This window comes from Erigeron canadensis, chromosome 3 (assembly GCF_010389155.1).
Source record: "Erigeron canadensis isolate Cc75 chromosome 3, C_canadensis_v1, whole genome shotgun sequence".
Classification (NCBI taxonomy): Eukaryota; Viridiplantae; Streptophyta; class Magnoliopsida; order Asterales; family Asteraceae; genus Erigeron; species Erigeron canadensis.
This window is the reverse complement of record NC_057763.1, coordinates 40,151,126-40,169,803: the sequence shown is the minus strand read 5'-3', so window position 1 is coordinate 40,169,803 and position 18,678 is coordinate 40,151,126. Positions and strand designations below refer to the sequence as shown.

Below are 18,678 nucleotides of genomic sequence, written 5' to 3'. Positions count from 1 at the left end.
AATAAGTTACACATGCTTTCAATGTCTAGAAATAAAGCGATATATATCAAAGGAAAACCTCGACCACTATATACACACAATACACTCCACTTGCGGATCCAATGTATTATTATTAAAATATGAGGTCACATTCACAAGCCAGCCCAGCCCAGCCCCTACTTATAAACTTTCACGCAGATCTGCGTGTTACCCCACTGACATGTGATCGAGTAGGAGTGTGGTGGGTGTTTCCTTGAGGTAAACGAGTTTATAAGACGGGAATATACTTTTGAGAAAATTACAAAAAATGGTAGACATTATCTTCTTCGATTTTTGCACGAATTAACCTTTCTGATGAACGTTAATATCAATAGATGACATCCGTGAGGTGCTTATTTTCGTTCTCAAGAGATCCTTTTTCATTAACAGGTTAACTTTTCACCATTAGCACCTATCACGTTCAAGGATGCCTCGGTTTTATGTAACACGATCGATAGGTCTAAGAGAAACTAGTATCTAATTGTAACGAGCTATTTCGGAATGTCGATACTGATAATTTGAAGTTTTTTTTTAAATCAAATTAGGTAAGAAAGAAACTTACCCATCATTTTTATGTTAAAAAGTGATTGATAGTTTAACGAGCTTTCATGACCGTGGCTTAAATAAGATGTAAGCTTGTCTTGAAAGGTATAATTGCTTAAAAGTATTCAGATCAAATTATGGTCGCTTCATTAGGAAGGCCTTATGTTCAATAGATTGATATAGTTGAACTTGATTGAGGTCTGAATACAAGCTCTAATAGTTCAACAAAAGTCCAATCTGTTTATTTAAAAGTAAGGATATAGTAGCTATATACACACAGCTTATTAGCGTAGAACAACCAACAATAATCTCAAACAAGTCATTGTTGTAAGTTCATATAAATTTCAAGATATATATCTTCTTTTACCCGTCTTAATGAGAAATAAGTCAATAACTAAAGTTCCACCTATTCTATACGAAGCAATCAAACCAATTAATCTTTGAACATGGACTTAAACCATCCGAACCAGGGAAGCCCATTTGAAACCCAATTAATTAAAGTGGACCAGTGTATTGTAAATTTGTTATAGCAGGTCCATGTGAAACTGTTGGGCCATTTTACTAAAGCCACCATGAAATTCCTCTAAACTCTAAAGAATAAAGAGTGAACAATAAAGAGTAAAGAACCGTTCAAAGTCATCAGACTCGCATCATGTTGTGGACTTGTGGTTGAGTATATTGCCTTAAACTGAAAGCTACGCCATTTGAAAAAAAAAATAAAATTCAACCAACACAGTTTACTCATTCATGGTACAAGATTTATGTTATATAGTCTAGGGGTATTCGTGGTTCGGTTTGGTCCGGTTTTGACAATATCTCAAACCAAACCGGGATTTCCATTTTCAACATATTTTAAACCAAACCAGAACAAGTGTGTTGTCTAACCGGATCAAACCAAACTATGTAAGCCGTTCGGTTTGACCGGTTCAATAGTTTCATGATCCTCTTTTTCTTTTTCTTTTTATTTTCAAATAATTTTGTGCAGATTTTTCGTATCAATTTTTTTTTCTTTCTTTTATCACACAAATACATATCAGGAACACTATGATCTTAATATTATCAATAAAAGCATTAATAAAGTTACAATCATATTGTGTTTTATACTTACAAAATATGAAACATTAAAGGTGATGGAGGACTCAATACTTATAATTTTGATCTTTGAGTGGAAAAAAAAAAAGGATAAAATGAAAATAGGAAAGGATGAAAGTAAAAGTCGGTTTATATAAATACATAAATATTTAATTGTATATCTCATAATTAGTTATGTGCATGGGTCAAAACCCGTCTCGGCCCGGGATGACCCGTGACCCGCGAGAGCATGAAAAATTGAACCGTGACTCGATCCATGAAGGTTCGGTTCGGGTTTGGGCGGGTCATGGGTTTCCTTCACAACTTTTTGGTTTTTGGCTTCACCTGACGGCCCGACCCGTCCAACCAGTGACCCGCAAATGCATTAAAAACGTGACCCGTGACCCGAACCATTAGGACTTCAGGCGGGTTGGTTCAGACCGGTTCCGGTTCGGGAGCGAGTTTCCGGATCTTTTGCTCATACCTATTTATAATTATCTACCAAAAGATCTGGTACAGTATATCTGAACTAAAATATATAGTAATATATTGCATATACTACTAAAATATGAAAATGTTAAATAGATTATCTTCAGTAAGGTTGATATATATGTGAAGTAAATATATTATATATATACATATGTATCTTTTGGTCCGGTCCGCCTTTGATGGTTGACGTTTTGCACAAACCGTAACCGGACCAAAGAATTCGGTTTTTCAAAACTTAAAACGTCATAACAGCCTTTAACAACTCAATTCGACAAAACCAATTCAAATATTCCGGTTTGGTCCGGTTTTCACGATTTGACAGTTTGATAAACATCTCTATTATATACTCTTATATTCATTACTTATTGTAGTTTATAAATAACATCAATAAACGTTTCATTTTGTTCAGGATATAGATTATTATCATTTAATTACTAACGGACTCGTTAGTGGTCATTAAGTTTTTGTTAAATAATAAAAAGGAATTTAGTATATTGTGGTGTGAAGAAAATTAAATTTTACATATCCATTAGACGAAAAATGCAAGTATTGTCAATGGACACATAGAATTTTGGAAATTCGGATCGAATGGCTCAATGGCAAAATGAAGAAAAAATGGGAAAGGAAGTTTGACAAAATGTTTGTATATCTTACATGAAAAGCAGTGTAATGTAATTTCGAACAATGATATATTTGGCCCCATAACTCGACACTTTTCCCCTACACTGAAACAAAATGTACCATCTAGTAAACTCATAAAATTGTCCCAACTTATTGCTAACACTTGAAAGTTTGATACAAATTATCCATTTTACATTTTTTATATTACATAAATTTATTTATTTTTATATTTTGTTTGACATAAATCTTTTTTGTAATACATTAACTTGCAATTTTAATCAAATTTTAGTTTACGGCATATAAAATAATATTACAGTTTTAACTAACTATAATTTAACTATATATAAAGTAGTGTTTATTAAAAACTTTTTCATATAAACAATTAAAGGTTGGTCATATGATAATATCATAAGAAAAAACAAGTGAAATATTACGATCTTTTTGACTTATTTGTAATGTTGGGAAACTCGTGATTCAGATTCGATTGGGCGAGGAGGAGTAAGGAGTTTTTAGAAAATTGGACTCGACTCGGGAAGAACTTGGATTGGAATTTTATATACAAACATAAGTATTTTTGAAATTATATTTAAAAGAACTTTAAATTTCAAACTTTAAATTTAAACATGATTGTTTAAAAACATTAACATATTAATTCAAACTTGAAGATTAAACGTTAGATTTGTTGATAGTTTCACGTTTCATCATCATTCAAGGTTGAAAAACTCGTCACTCGGACTCGACTTGACGAGGTGGGGTGGGGAGTCAAAAGTTTATTTTGGGTACTCAGCCGACTCGGTAGAGTTTAACAATTTTGTTTTTATGAACCAATCTTGAATGCCACAAAACAAAAAGCCAAACGTCGTTTTAAGATTATGAAATTATACAAATTATCTGTTCCGTCAAATTACCCGTATATTTTGTTAGTGTACAATAACTAATTAGGTACAAAGTTTTCCATTTTGTTTATGTATTATTAGACAAATTTAATTTATTAAGTCCATCTATGAACTGATTTTATAATTCTATGAAATATATTTTTAAAGAAATTTTAATTGCAACAAAGGTTAGAGTAGGTTTTTTTACTATGACTTGATGGATGCTTAGTTAATAAGTGAATAAGGTATATTTTGTATATGTAAAACTGATTAGCCACTCATAATCCTTTGTAACTAGTCTTATGCTCGTGAATAAAGTAAATAACTGGCACGTGTCAAACGAACTACCCATCCGTAATTCACCTAGCTCATATGTAACCGCCTACAACTCAAACCCAACCATCTACGCAAGTTTCAGTTTTTTTTAAAAATATATGTCAACATCTAGAACTATATTTCATATAAAAAACTTTATATGAGTATTCACGAACACACATGTCAAATTTATTGTAAAAAATCATTTTAATATATTTGTGTTTGAAATAATAAAATAAATTGATAAACGAAATGAATCATATAACTTTATCCACGATATAGGATCATATATATGACGATAACAATAGTAGTAGCAATAAGGTTTGGTCATAGTCATTCAAATGCAAAAAGTAAAAGTGTAGTAGTAATAATAAAGAAAGAAAGGAAAAAATGAAAAAATAAAGAAAAGCAAAGCAAAGCTAAACTGTATAGTCATATATACTGTCATCCTGCCTGCTATATGTTCAGTAGTTGCCGTTCTGCTACATTTCTAGACCTTTACCTTTCATATTTGGCAATCAATTTCTCACACATATAATAAATACTCTTTTAAATCTTTATATTCATAAATAAATACTGGCATAATTCCAGGCCCCAAAATTCAGCTGATTCTAAACAATCTGGGTTAGATCCGTTTGTCATTAATCTTCTACATTCAGCATTCTTTCTCTATGTTTATTCTGCTGAATATATATAAAGGTATTGTATATTTATAAATTTGATCCCTTATTATATATTATATTATGTGAAATGTAAGTTAGAAAACATGTTTTTTTCCCTTGTCTTTTTGCTTTTTCATATTATAAAATTAAATAGCTAATTCGTAGTTTGATGCTTTATCTTGTTTGATTATTTTTTTACGATTATTTATATTTGTCTTACTTGATTGTGTATGAAGTTAGGAATATATATATATATATATATATAACATAGTTTTTGTTTATTATAAGGTTCTAGATAGTTTAAAGTGATCTATAATATCATTTATGGAAGTTGTTAACAATATTCTTTACTTTACTCTTTGAATTACAGGCTAATTTCTTTTTCAACTTTTACTATAGGCTTATGCTATAGAATTTTTGGCTAAAAGAAGGAAATCTGAAACAAATGCACAAAAATGAAAAGGATTCATGAAAAAACAAAGCTTCCAGATCACAAGCAAATGCTCGAGATTAGTAAGTTATCAAACACACATTGTAGTTTAGTAAGAGATGACGTTAATCAGTCCAAAGGACACGATAACCGTCATCCTGCAATGCCTGTGTCTGTGAGGACATGGAAGGGGAAAAACTCGTTGCATGATAACGACGAGATTATGTTAGATATGTTTATGTTAAAAGAAAGTGATGAATCTTTAGATGATATTGGGTCTATATCTTTTTCTGGAGCTAGTCATCCCCCGGAACCGGTTGATATTGATCTCATGAGTCCTGTATGTGTGCCCATTGGCCAAAAGAAACCGCGTGAGGCTACATCTTTAGTCAAAAGCTTAACAACGAATGGTCCGTTTTCAGAGGATCTTTCGTTGCGGGTTCCTGGGAGCAAACAAAGCCTGCCTGGTCTATTGCCTCCCGAGAGCTTAATGGAAAGCTCTCCTTTACGTCAAGAGTTAGAGAAGGAGATCATTTGGGATGCTTCTTTGCCTCCTAGTGGTAATGTAAGCCCGCTTAGTAGCATTGATAGTACTGGCAAAGCGACGGCTATGAGTGTTGGGAATAGTTGCTGCACGAGTGTCAATCGTAGTGATGGGCTCGCAAGTGACGGGATGCTTAGTGTCGATAAGTGCTATGAAAGTACAAAAGGGAGTACTCGAGGGGATTCACTGGAAAGCGAGAAAACGAGTGTTAGTAGGGCAAGTGATAGTAGTGGGCTAAGTGACGATAGCAACTGGAGTAATTTTACAGGCAGTGCCAACAAGCCTCACAAAGGGAATGATCCTAGATGGAAGGCCATTCTTGCCATTCGGGCCAGAGATGGGCTTTTGGGTATGAGTCATTTCAGGTTGTTGAGACGGCTAGGTTGTGGTGACATTGGTAGCGTCTATTTATCTGAGTTGAGTGGAACCCGTTGCTATTTTGCAATGAAGGTAATGGATAAGGCATCTCTTGCTAGTAGAAAGAAGCTGTCCCGAGCCCAAACTGAGAGAGAGATATTACAGCTACTTGACCATCCGTTTTTACCGACTTTATATACCCATTTTGAAACGGATAGGTTCACTTGTTTGGTAATGGAATACTGTCCTGGAGGTGATCTGCACACTTTAAGGCAACGTCAACCTGGAAGACATTTCTCGGAACATGCAGCAAGGTATGATATATTACAGATTTAACCTTGATAACTGGCAATTGTAAACCAATCTTTCTTTAAGATTTTTTTTTTCTTTTTTTTGTGAAGGTTTTATGCTGCTGAGGTTCTATTAGGGCTCGAGTATCTCCATATGCTGGGAGTTGTATACAGAGACCTGAAACCTGAGAATGTGCTGGTGCGTGATGATGGCCACATAATGCTGTCTGACTTTGACCTTTCTTTAAGATGTGCAGTGTCACCTACCCTCGTGAAATCTTCTTTAAATTGTGATCCTTCCAAAAGAAATTCGTCATGTATTGAGCCCACATCAGCTTGCATCCAACCCTCGTGTTTCCTCCCACGAATTTTCCCTCAAAAAAGCAAAAAGAGAAGCACTTGGAAATCTCGAGCTGACTTGACCCCACTCTTTGGAGCACTGCCTGAACTTGTTGCTGAACCAACTGCGGCACGGTCCATGTCGTTTGTTGGGACTCATGAATACTTGGCTCCAGAAATTATCAAAGGAGAAGGCCATGGAAGTGCTGTGGACTGGTGGACATTCGGGATTTTTCTACATGAGCTGTTATACGGTAAAACACCTTTTAAGGGAGCAGGAAACCGAGCCACTTTGTTCAATGTCGTTGGGCAGCAGTTAAAGTTTCCAGAATCGCCGGCCACTAGTTCTACAAGTCGGGATTTAATAAAAGGATTGCTTGCAAAAGAACCACAACACAGGCTTGGGGTCAAAAGAGGAGCTACAGAAATCAAACAACATCCCTTCTTTGAAGGCGTGAACTGGGCTCTGATTCGTTGCAGTACCCCTCCTGAAGTGCCTATACCTATGGAGGTGGAACCACCTCCTGTGACTTTACGGGCACCTGACCCAATTGGAGCAGGCAACACTAGTAAACCAATGGCGGGGAAGGATGCAAAGTCTGGGGGTAATTATCTGGATTTCGAGTTCTTTTAACTCCCTTTGAATCATCTTAATAGGATATTTATGTTGTTATTTATAATCTTTGTTTGATCCCACTGGAAGCCGCTACGAGGCGCCGTGTGATCACTGTAATATTTGGTTGTACGTGTGCTAGTAGTAGTAATAGTGTAGTTTTTATTAACTGAAATGAATTATACATGCTCACTTTCATGGGGTGTCTTGGAGATTGCAAGATTTATAAGGTTTTTTTTTGTGTATGTGAACTTGCAGTCGAAGATAACTAAACGAGGCTTTAGTAGAGTAGTATATGTGTGTATGTATGATATTGTTTTGTTTGTATGAATAAGTTTTAGGCTATAAGAACATATAGAACACCACGGTCCTGAGGTTTAATAAAACTTAAGTTCTCATAAAATAGTAATCTTTGAACCTAAAAGAAGATGCAAATGTGCTCAAATGGCATAAGATTTAAAGCGAAATTTCATTAACAAACTAACAAGTGATTGAATTAACAACCACAAAGGAAAATAGAAGAAAAAAAAAAAAAGAGTGTTGACTCCCATGGTCAAACCTATCATATGATGTTCAATGTTACCATATGAACAAATCATAAAACCCTCCAAATAAGCGGACGAAGGATTTACACCAGCAGCACCAGGACTATATATATCCGTCACACTTATTAAACCGGTTTAAAAAAAAAAAAGCAAAGGAAAAATAGAAAAGTTTCTCTCAACTTCAAAACCCTAGTAATTATCATATCAGATTCAGAAAACAGAATAATAATAAAATCAGAGAATGGATATCGAACAAATACAGGAAGAACATATCAATCACTTCGTGAATCAAGCATCCAACTGTCACGGCGGTTCATCACTCGCATCCCTCATCTCTGATGCCACGTCACACCCTTCTCTCTTTGCGTTCTCCGAGATCCTTGCCTTACCCAACGTCATTCAGGTCCCCAATTATTTTCCTAATTATTTTCTCTATTTTTCTTGTGTATGTATCAATATCATACGAATATATACTGATTATATCTATTAAAATATTCACAACAACAACAAAAATCCAATAAATAGTTAAATGAATAAAGATTAATATTATAATATTTAGTTTTATTTGCTTCTTATACCTTTGAATGCATAAGTAGTTTCTGTTTGCACAATTATAGTGATTACTATGTATATATAGGCGTGTGTAATTCTATACAAAAAAAATTTGTCATATACTTTAAAACTTGTTTTTCTAGTTATCTAAGTTTTAGTTTTACCATTCGATGTATCTGACCTGTTATGACTGTGTAAACCGGTGCGGTTTGTATGCCGTGACAACCTACCTGACTGCCACGTAAGTAACAAAAAATGACAGTTATATGATGAAGACGGTTACCAGATACATACAAAGGCCAGTTTTCAATTAGGATGTATATTGTACCGATTTGTGTAAAGCTCACATTTGAAAACACTTGACCTTCTCGCTAATGTGGACTAATAGATATCAAGATATGGTTTTCGTAATGTGGAATGTGTTTTTTTGGATTTGTGTATGTTTCCGCTATTATGTTATAGTCAGACACTTAGACTATGATTTTACATTTTCAAATTACGTTAACATGTGGTTTTATGCAGCTTCAAGGCACAGAACATTCTAGCTATCTTGATTTGCTTCGGATGTTTGCTCATGGAACATGGAGTGAATATAAGAGTAGGTTTATCTGTTTTACTTTATTTTTACTTTTTGTAGTTTCTCTTGTTCTTTTATCATTTGATGTTGCAAATGATATGGTTGTGGAACTAATGTGTTTACTGAATAGCCTTGAGCTAATAAGAAATCCTGAAGCGGTCGAAACTCGAACGTTTGTCACATTTAAAAGAGAGTTGTATATTTTATATTTGCTTAGATGGATACATGCGGAATTGCATGTTTGAGTCTCTTTTGTTGATTCCTTAAATGTTTGCTTTCGTATGATATATGTAGGCAAGGCTAGTAATCTTCCACCATTGACACCAGAACAGGTCCTCAAGTTAAAACAACTTACCGTGCTCACTCTAGCTGAGACAAACAAGGTACATGTTTCTTCATGTATAGCTGTATCAGGACTTTATAAGTTCAAAACAACGAATTGTATATTTTTATATCTATGTATATATATACCTCCTACATTGTTACATATTCCAAATTTATGGCTAGGAATTATGCATCTCAATTCTCAAGGCATGTTTCTCTGTGCAGTTTTGCGTTTTTCATATTGTCTACGGTCATTAACTAAAAGTATATATATTAATCTACCATACTGTTTTCGCATTTACTCTACAAGATGGATGTTAAAGCCTGGTAGATCAGGAGAGGAGCAATAAATAGACTTTTAGCGCGAACAGTGTTGGGAAACTTAAAGGAACTGTTTATATCAATAATTATAGTTCACTGCTATTGAACTCTTACTATAATAAGTGTTCTAAATCTAAGTTTGATTAGAAGGCTTGTCTTTGTTGAATGCTCTGATGTCAATGGATACACTATGAATCACCCAACTACCATTACAGTATCTGTGCTGAACACATAGTAGGAAAAAGTTAAGTCATAACATGCTATGGATCACTAAAAAAGTACAGGCATTTAATTACAAACTAAAAATGATAGTGCTTTCATTAAAGCTGAAATTAGAAAAGAACAGAATATTTTATTCGTCTTAGCTTAACCCAGGCCTGTGACAAAATCATGTTTTTCTATCACGCTGGAAAGCGAAATAAACAATTGTATAACCAAGTTCCCTTTTCTTAGAGCTAGGTTTTTTATTCTATGCGGGTGTGTCGGTTTTGAATTTACTAGTTCATTCTGGGTCCTTTTAGGTACTTACGTATGATGTGCTGATGGAAGAGTTGGACGTTATAAATGTCCGAGAGCTTGAGGATTTTCTTATCAATGAGTGCATGTATGTGGTACGTACTTCTCATGATTAGTGTTACATGCCGAGTAGATACTAGTGGGTAGTTTAATAGGATCTATAACTCCAAAAATTTATCTTGTTTTTGATCTTATCTGTTCTACTATTAATATATAAATTACCTTCTCCATCTATCTCATATTTGATCTTGTAACGATAGAGTAGTTAGCTTCACAATTTACATAGTATAATATTTTATTTAATTTTATCTTCATAGGGTATTGTTAGGGGCAAGCTGGATCAGTTGAAAAGATGTTTTCAGGTTTGACATTGCATTATAGTTCTTATAGCTTAATGTTGTTTATTATTGTAATTGTCTTATAGCTTGTTACTATCATGGTTATTTTATGCTAAATATGACGGTTGTTATAGGTGCAATTTGCAGCAGGAAGGGATCTAAGACCTGGACAGTTGGGGGTTATGATACACACATTATCAAACTGGTAGTTAATCTAGACTTCTGTTTGGTACTTAATTACAGCACTTTGTACTAGTACTTCATCATGACATGTTTTGGGCTTTTCACAGGTTAGCTACATCAGATAATTTACTTATCACAATTCAAGATAAGATAAAATGGGCTGACTCGATGACTGAAATGGACCAGAAGCATAAGAAAGAAGCTGACGAAAGAATGGAAGAAGTGAAAAAGGCACTCTCCCTCAAGGTCAGCTGTATATAATTTTTACATCCCTGTGTTTTTTTCTTTCCTTTTTCTTCTTCTTTTGTGTGTTACCATGAGTGGCGGGTTATTTTATTTAAAGTAAAACTATACAGAAGGCTATAAGCCAATAGTTAATTGTACAATCATTTTGTAATATTGCGTTGCATCTCTAGTATCCAGCTGTCTGTCCTGTGACGTTGCACGATTAGTATTTATTTTTGTGAGGAACATCATAGGACTTCATTAATGTATATGTTTTTCGCTGCGTCTTACTTACGTCGTGGCAGAAGCTACAACCTGTGAGCAGGCAGCAGACATGGAATTATCGGGGCATGAGGAGATATTCTCAGAACCTGGTGGAGTGATGAACTATGGCGAAGACCGAAGCCGACCGAAGAGGTATGTCCCCTCATTTTTTATGCACTTTATATCATAAATGCAAAGGTCACCGTTTAATGACCATATGTTGTAGAGGTGCTGGTTAATTGGGTGGTTTAGGCGGTATGGGTATAATGGCTAATTTTGTATCTGAAGGGTCTGACCCACAAAAACCTTGTGTCCACTTACAATAAATAGTGTCAAAGCATCAGGTTTGACTACAAAAAGAGGATTAGCACAGTTAGTATCAATTATCTAATTTTATAAAACAAAGGCTTAGGACGTCCCACACATAAGATGACTCTTTGGACGAATTTGACATTTTCAATTTTACCCATTTTTCTTTAATTTATAAGCAGTTCATTTCAGACGTTTGACTCATTAGAGACCAGACATAACCCATATATTAATGGATAGATCGAATTGTTACCTAAAGTGAAATGTATAGTCTACATCATCTGGTGTACATTTGAGCCACAATTGTTCTCAACTTCTCACTGAACCAAAGCCATATTTACCTAGCTTTCATTTTATGTTCGTTACTTTAGTTTTTTGTTGAATAGTCTCCTTATGCTCCTTGTGTACATTAGTTTTTTAAACCATTGTGTGGCTTTTAACAAATGTAAATTAATTATAGGAGACGACACCCATTGCGTTGAGAAGGGCTTGTGGTTATCGTTTTGTAGAATGTGGGTTGCCGCACATGTTTTGTCAACTGCATTACAAGACATGATACATCTGCCTTTTGAGAGAAAGAGGAACCTCTGATTTTGTGAAACATTCGGAGTTAATATGACTACGAATTATACTTTTGAGGAATCATCCATCCGCAATGGTTGTCGAATTTATTTATTTAAAAAAATATTTGGTGTCTGATTAAATTGTTGTTTTTTCTTATGTCTGTGCTCTCATTGGGTTTTCTCGTCTATTATGGTCATTATGTCTTTGGTTATGTTTGTATGCATATAACGTTAAATCGGACCAGTTGGTCAAGCCAGTTAATCTGGAACTGCCTGGGTCTCTGGTTCTTATGAGGCGGCCCGACCACTTGTTACAGGACTGGTCAAACCTGCAATGAACAGTTGAACTGGCTTCTTCAGCCATTTGGTTGTGCAACTATATACAGGTTCTCCACTACTCAGGTGTTTTGGTCTGGCTTTCATTTTAATTTTTTTTTTGGGCAATGTCTAACGAGGTTAGTAGGAGCTTGTGTTTCACTACGGGTATAGATACTAATAAATATAGTTATTGGTATGACTGAAGAAGGTTTACTAGATTTGTTGGCCTGTTTATTAAATTTAAACGACATTAGTTGCAACAGATTAATAATGATCAATTCAATGAATTTGATAGATAATACATATAAATGATTTTTTCCAGATATTTAAAACAAAAGTCAAAAACTAACGCATCTAATTTATAATTTATCACCAAGCAACTTCTTCAGTGATAGTGGTGGCGTAGGTAGATAACGGTGGAATCAACATATCCATTTGACAATTCCATAGTGAATGTAGATTACCACCAGCTTCCTCCCCCTCGATATTTGGCAGCTCAGTCATATTTGTTCCAAAAATACCTTCAAATATATAGGCATCGATATCAATCTCCAAAGGAGAATCACAAATACTAGCTACCTCCTCTTCTTTACTAGTAATTATTGGTGGTTCTTCCAAATTTTGCAACAGAACATCCCAAGGCAAATCATCATCAAACACCTCTACACGGCGGCTAGTAGGTGGTGGCTGCACCATATTGATTTCACCATTATTGAAGTCATAACCATCCATATCCGGTATTAGTGTATCAACTTGATCAAAATTCCACCAGGAATCACACTCAATATTTGGTTCCTCCATCGTGGTACCGGTGGTAGTTGATGGTTGGTCCACCACCAACGGTTCCACCTCTACCTCGACGTCGACGTCGACCTCATTTTTCTTTTGTCTTTTATGATGCTTTTTTTTAGTGGATGTCGAGGATGTGGATGGAGTGGGTGGTATCGATGTTTCCTGAGATTGTAATACCTTAGAAGCCACAAGAGAATGTTTACCATCAAAGCCAATTAAGAGAGGGAAATTAAGCTTGGCTCGTGAACCATGTAGCTCAAACGCGGCTTTATCATAAGCCAATGCTGCTTCTTCTGGTGTATCAAATGTCCCCAGCCACATCCTTGTCCTCTTTTTCTTCGGGTTTGTCACCTCTGCAGCGAACTTGCCCCATGGCCGTCTCCTTATTCCTCTATACCTCGTCCAATCCACCGGCGTGTTTTCCCCACGCGTTGATGCCTTTTTCTTTGATGTTTTAGTACTTTCTGATATTTCTTGATTTCCCGGGAAGGAATCAGACGAGTCATTTCCTGGTGACAAAGAACCACCATTGAGATACTCTGGGCTTACCGAATCAGGAGAACAGATCGGTTCACTGCCATTGTGGCCGGAAAATGTAGAAGCCATTATATAGATAGATATACAGTATATCTTCTTGTTATGTGTCTAGAGAAATAATTGTGTTCTCTGTTGCGACTTTCAATGGTTTGGTTGTGTATACGCATGGATGTGTATTTATAATGCACTCTATATATAGTATACGAGAAAAATGAGGGTGAGGTTGTCACACATTTATTTTGGGTGAAAAACGTCTCATATGTATAATTAATAAATTATTGTGCCTCATGATTTTTATAGAATAAAAACTGAAGATGTGAGAGGATTTTTATGTAATTAGGATGTGAGCAATCTCACTTTCGCTTTCACTTTCCTTGTGTGTATATAATATAGGGTTTAGTGCCACAGAATGCAACTAACTATGCCTAAAAAGTTATAGTATGCACCAACTAACGTTTTTGTTTATTGTATGCATAAACTTAGTAAAAATGTTTATATCATGTAACTTTTTGTGACCGACCAATAAAACCTTACACGTGGCCTGTTTAAAAAAAATAATTTTACACGTGGCAGCTCATATGGGCTGCCACGTATACACATTGCATGATTTAAACATTTTTACTAAGTTTATGCATACAATAAACAAAAATGTTAGTTCATGCACACTATAATTTTTTGGGCATAGTTTGTTTCATTCCAGTGCACTAAACCCTATAATATATACACATGTGACTAAAAAAATATACTACATTATTTATACTATTTTTATAATACATTTATCTCTTCGTTTTCAAACAAAATGATTTGATACTCACGAAATACTTCTTTAATTGATTAACAATTTTAAGCATCGTCAACTTAAAATCCAATATACTATCCTTCATCAACCAAACGTTTCTTCCAAATTTGAAACCCGATACAACTCCCCCTGCACACATACACATATACATGGCGTCACTGCAGTTTGATCACCACCACCTCACCAATATATGTTATCATCATCATACATCTCGCACCGCTGTAACACATATATTTTTGCATATATAAATAAATGTTATTATGTTAACCTATACTTACTTTTGTAGTAAAGTGAATAATAATACATTTACAACATATCTACATATATTATCTTGAGAAAAGTGAATATAAAGTTGTCCGGCACCAAATGATTGGGCCTCATGAATTTTATGGATTAAAAAAATAATATGAGTGTTTCACACCTAAGCTTAGATATCTAACAGCCTTATATTCTCATCCCCTATTATCTTATATAAATCACATGGAACTTTTGTATACTCGTATTTAACATGTTATATACTGTATTATATACATTAGTTGTATATAATTGCTTTTCCTGATTATAATCATCAATAAATTAAAAAGAAATCAAAATGTGTTCATGAATCATGATTCTCATTTTTATTTATGAAACACGATTTGATTATTTATGATAATGACCGTAAATTAGTATAAATGTTAGAATGATAGTTGAAATTCTACACGTCAAGCGCATGTGCATAATTGATATAGTGATGTCCAAACAAAAACTTGACTGTTGATGGCTAGCTAGTTGTCGATGTGGGAATTAAAAATTAACATGGGAATATGGAATAGCTTAAAATATTTAGACAAAAAGTGTACGAATTATGAAACATTTAATCAAGAATTCTTAAAGATTAAATTATATAAAAGGTGCGCTTATATCGTTGTTTATATGATTAGTTTAACAGAGTGTTACTTCATATATATGAAACGGTACCGGCATAAAATTGGTACGGTGTCGGATGCTTTCCGTTTTCTCCCGATATTGTATTGGTCCCATAAATCCTCAAAAGTATATATCGGTTTTGGTTCCACTTGAAAATTCATATGGCTTCCCAATACAAGAATAAGAACGAGATTGAATAATTGGGAAAATTGTTTATCTCTAAGCACGATACTTTACTTTCATAGTGGTTAAATTTATAAGTTTTTAAGGGCTGGATGATGGACAAATTATCTTAAAAGGAGCAACTAGTGTTCATTTAAGTAAGAATGGATAATATTGATTTTACAATGATAAAAGATGTCATATTTTAATTCATAAGCGGAACCACACAATTGATAAGGGTAGTCCGGGTTATAGGTCGGATAAATTAATGTAGTGTATCTTTTTATGACAAATGTTGTATTCTTTATTGGTATTACGGGTCAAAATAATATGGAATACCAATTAATTTAATTAGTTCTAAAATTTTAAAAGACTTTCCTAATAATTAAACTTATAAATATGTGTCTATGCAACTAAATTAAAAATGGAAACTAACATAATGCCAAAAAAAACTCTTGAAAACCACTCAAAATAGCAAAAAAAAAAAAATTAAAATGTTAAAAGTCGTAACAACTAAGTCATTATCGCTATTTTACGCCGATACAAGCTTGGTGATACAATCTAGTTATTATCGTTATTTTTTGTCACTGTTTTAATTTGAAAGAAATGAAGAAATATTACCATAAAACAACCATTATTAGACGATATTTTATCCCTTTGTACGTTTTAAATTGATAATGACCTTTTTATTTGTTTTGAATTGATTAATTAGTGATCATTGCATTGTGAAAATGAAATAGTACTTTTTAAAACAACTTTTTCTTAAATGATGAAAAAATTATGTTATATTATTTGTACATACACTTGTGAGAAGACTAAATAATCAAATTATATGTGTACGTTGAATTGAATGTAACCCGTTTCTTGAAACAAGTTGATATCCACATATAAACTAAAACATGATTGAAATGTTCTTAGAACGATACGTGATGTAATCCTTGATTGACATGTATCTTTTTAATTTATTTATCTTATTAAATTGTGTTGTATATAAGATTCAATTTCCTTATTAGACTTAGAATTAAACTCTAACTCTTGACTTATAGATACAAAACAAGCCTTATTTGATTGATCGTTTTCTCATTAATAAAATTGTTTCATTTTCTTTCTCAATTCGTCAACTCCTAGTGCTTATATTACTTATAATAATAATAAGTTATTAACATGGAGACTTAAAAAAAATTTGAGTTTACGATTCGAAATCACAAAGCTATTTGTTGTCATCCACTATGCTTACAAGTTTTGCTTTTGATGTGATTGTAAAAATTTAAGGTAATTCAAAATCTAAATAAACATATATTATATTTATCATTTACTGTTTATTATAGTTTAGCTTTGATGATCGGTTTACTTTAACCACAACTTATTTTATACACACGAATCATATTGTGGTATTCAAATTTCCTTATAATACAATTTATATAGCTACCATATAATGTACGGGTATTAGAACTAGTATGAATATAAATAGCCTACAAACTGCTTTGCCAATTGCCACCCCTCCATATTTGACAATCACCAACTTTTGCACTAAATGTAACGCAACGAAAAAGAAAATTATTGACCATACTAGCTACGTACCATGGCTGATGGCTGAAATTGCAACATGAACTTGGACATGTTATAAATTTATAATAATAATATAATATAATACTTTTTTTGTTTGCTTAAAATTTTTTTTTCTCTTTTTCAAACACATTAATTATTGTCTTATTTTCAAATTATACTTCAAGTTTAGTTTTAAATCTTCAATCATAAAAACACCATCAATCTCTAATTTTCCATGATGAAATCATTATATGACCTAGCCATTTTTCAAATCTCGAGTGGCTATTTCAGTACTACAACTTTCAAGTTGCAGATAAAAAAAATAATAATAAATACAATTTTCAAATCAAATATAATTAACCGCAAGGGTTGAAGAAATCTATCACATAAATGATACGAGGACATTATTTATGCATAGCTTAAATTGGTAACTTCTTTGTTAATTACCAACCTTTTTAGAACAAAGATAGTAAATGATCATTAGATTTTAGCTCACACCGAATCATGGATACCCTTCCCTGTTTAGTGCAACTTGAAAAGTTCACCCGGGTAAAATAAAAATCAAGCACTTAATGATAACATGATATAATTACCCTCTTTAGTCAGCCAATTCCGAATTCTTATTATACTAACATCACTAAAGCATTTCAAATATGGTTTGGTCATAAACAAAAGGATATGAGGGTAAAATAAAAATCAAGCACTTAATGATAACATGATATAATTACCCTGTTTAGTCAGCCAATTCCGAATTCTTATTATACTAACATCACTAAAGCATTTCAAATATGGTTTGGTCATAAACAAAAGGATATGATAATGATATTAATATATATATATATATATATATTAAAAACAAAGGTACGGAAATGCGTACAAAGAATAGTAACGGGCCATTTTATTTCTTTGGGCCCGTTTTTCTTATTAATGGGTCACTTCATTTTCTTTTAGACCCATCTTATATTTTCAATTTTGGGCTTAACAAATTATGTTTTGATCTTTTAAATTGCTTCCAATTTATTTACGAAGATCACTTATTTTAATTGCATATTATTATTCTTTAAGTTTGTAACATTTTTAAGATTATCTCATCTTATTACAAGTGAACTATTACATAGTATATATACAACTACCAATAGGGTGTATATTTTGAATATATACACCTACCATCTCCGAAAAATTTGTTTGCAATATTTATTAGTTTCAATGTTATTTCGGTTGATGTTTTATTATTATGGATTATTTTTGTTTCACTTTCCATTTTCAATGATTTGGGAAATTAGCTTTAATTATGTTTGTATTATTATTTTGTATTTTTATTTTAAATATTCTACTTTCATACTTATTATCTTTTGGAATTTATATAATATATTAATCTGTTATAAAATTATACTGTCGATTTTTTATAATTTATAATTGCTTACTCATTAAAAAATCAATATCAACTCAGCTTTTGAGCTATATAATGTTTCTAAAAGCATATAATAATTTTTACATAGTACGGAGCACAATAAATATAATGTCTCCCAGGGCAACGCCCGGATAACGTATCTCGTTTACAATAAAAAGTAGAGATATATATTATAAAAATATAAGTTTTTGATTCCAAGATAATATACAATAAAAAAAAAGTTCGGTAGAAACTACCTGCATTTTGTCCCCTACCAATGGTGAGTTGAGGTGATTGCTAGAAAGGGATAGGGATATTCCCAAAAACAAATGGGACCAA

General features: G+C 33.2%; 3 protein-coding genes across 4 annotated transcripts; 2 read left to right on the top strand and 1 right to left on the bottom strand.

Moving 5' to 3' along the window:
- Positions 1–4,292: 4,292 nt before the first annotated feature.
- LOC122593981 (serine/threonine-protein kinase D6PK-like) lies at positions 4,293–7,372 on the top strand. Its single transcript, XM_043766454.1, has 3 exons — positions 4,293–4,631; positions 4,994–6,239; positions 6,327–7,372. Exons 2-3 carry the CDS (start codon positions 5,050–5,052, stop codon positions 7,186–7,188), a joined length of 2,052 nt encoding a protein of 683 aa, XP_043622389.1. The 5' UTR covers positions 4,293–4,631; positions 4,994–5,049; the 3' UTR covers positions 7,189–7,372.
- A 405-nt stretch (positions 7,373–7,777) lies between these two features.
- Positions 7,778–12,041, top strand: LOC122592532 (COP9 signalosome complex subunit 7-like). 2 transcript variants are annotated; one of them, XM_043764785.1, is made up of 9 exons: positions 7,778–8,115; positions 8,787–8,862; positions 9,136–9,224; positions 10,008–10,097; positions 10,320–10,364; positions 10,475–10,545; positions 10,631–10,769; positions 11,054–11,165; positions 11,782–12,041. In XM_043764785.1, exons 1-8 carry the CDS (start codon positions 7,954–7,956, stop codon positions 11,129–11,131), a joined length of 750 nt encoding a protein of 249 aa, XP_043620720.1. In that variant the 5' UTR covers positions 7,778–7,953; the 3' UTR covers positions 11,132–11,165; positions 11,782–12,041. The 2 variants fall into 2 exon arrangements, with proteins under 2 accessions (XP_043620720.1, XP_043620719.1); XM_043764784.1 differs by having other exon boundaries at positions 7,779–8,115; positions 11,074–11,165.
- Positions 12,042–12,456: 415 nt separating this feature from the next.
- On the bottom strand, positions 12,457–13,757 carry LOC122593565 (ethylene-responsive transcription factor ERF087-like). The gene has a single exon (XM_043765990.1). The coding sequence runs from the start codon at positions 13,598–13,600 to the stop codon at positions 12,572–12,574; it is 1,029 nt and encodes a 342-aa protein (XP_043621925.1). The 5' UTR covers positions 13,601–13,757; the 3' UTR covers positions 12,457–12,571.
- Positions 13,758–18,678: the final 4,921 nt, after the last annotated feature.

Coding starts and splice junctions, on each gene's coding strand:
- LOC122593981 (XM_043766454.1), top strand. CDS start 5,050: ATGAAAAGGATTCATGAAAAAACAAAGCTTCCAGATCACAAGCAAATG. Junction 6,240..6,326: donor TTCTCGGAACATGCAGCAAG/GTATGATATATT, acceptor TTTTTTGTGAAG/GTTTTATGCTGCTGAGGTTC.
- LOC122593565 (XM_043765990.1), bottom strand. CDS start 13,600: ATGGCTTCTACATTTTCCGGCCACAATGGCAGTGAACCGATCTGTTCT.
- LOC122592532 (XM_043764784.1), top strand. CDS start 7,954: ATGGATATCGAACAAATACAGGAAGAACATATCAATCACTTCGTGAAT. Junction 8,116..8,786: donor CCTTACCCAACGTCATTCAG/GTCCCCAATTAT, acceptor GGTTTTATGCAG/CTTCAAGGCACAGAACATTC. Junction 9,225..10,007: donor CTCTAGCTGAGACAAACAAG/GTACATGTTTCT, acceptor GGGTCCTTTTAG/GTACTTACGTATGATGTGCT.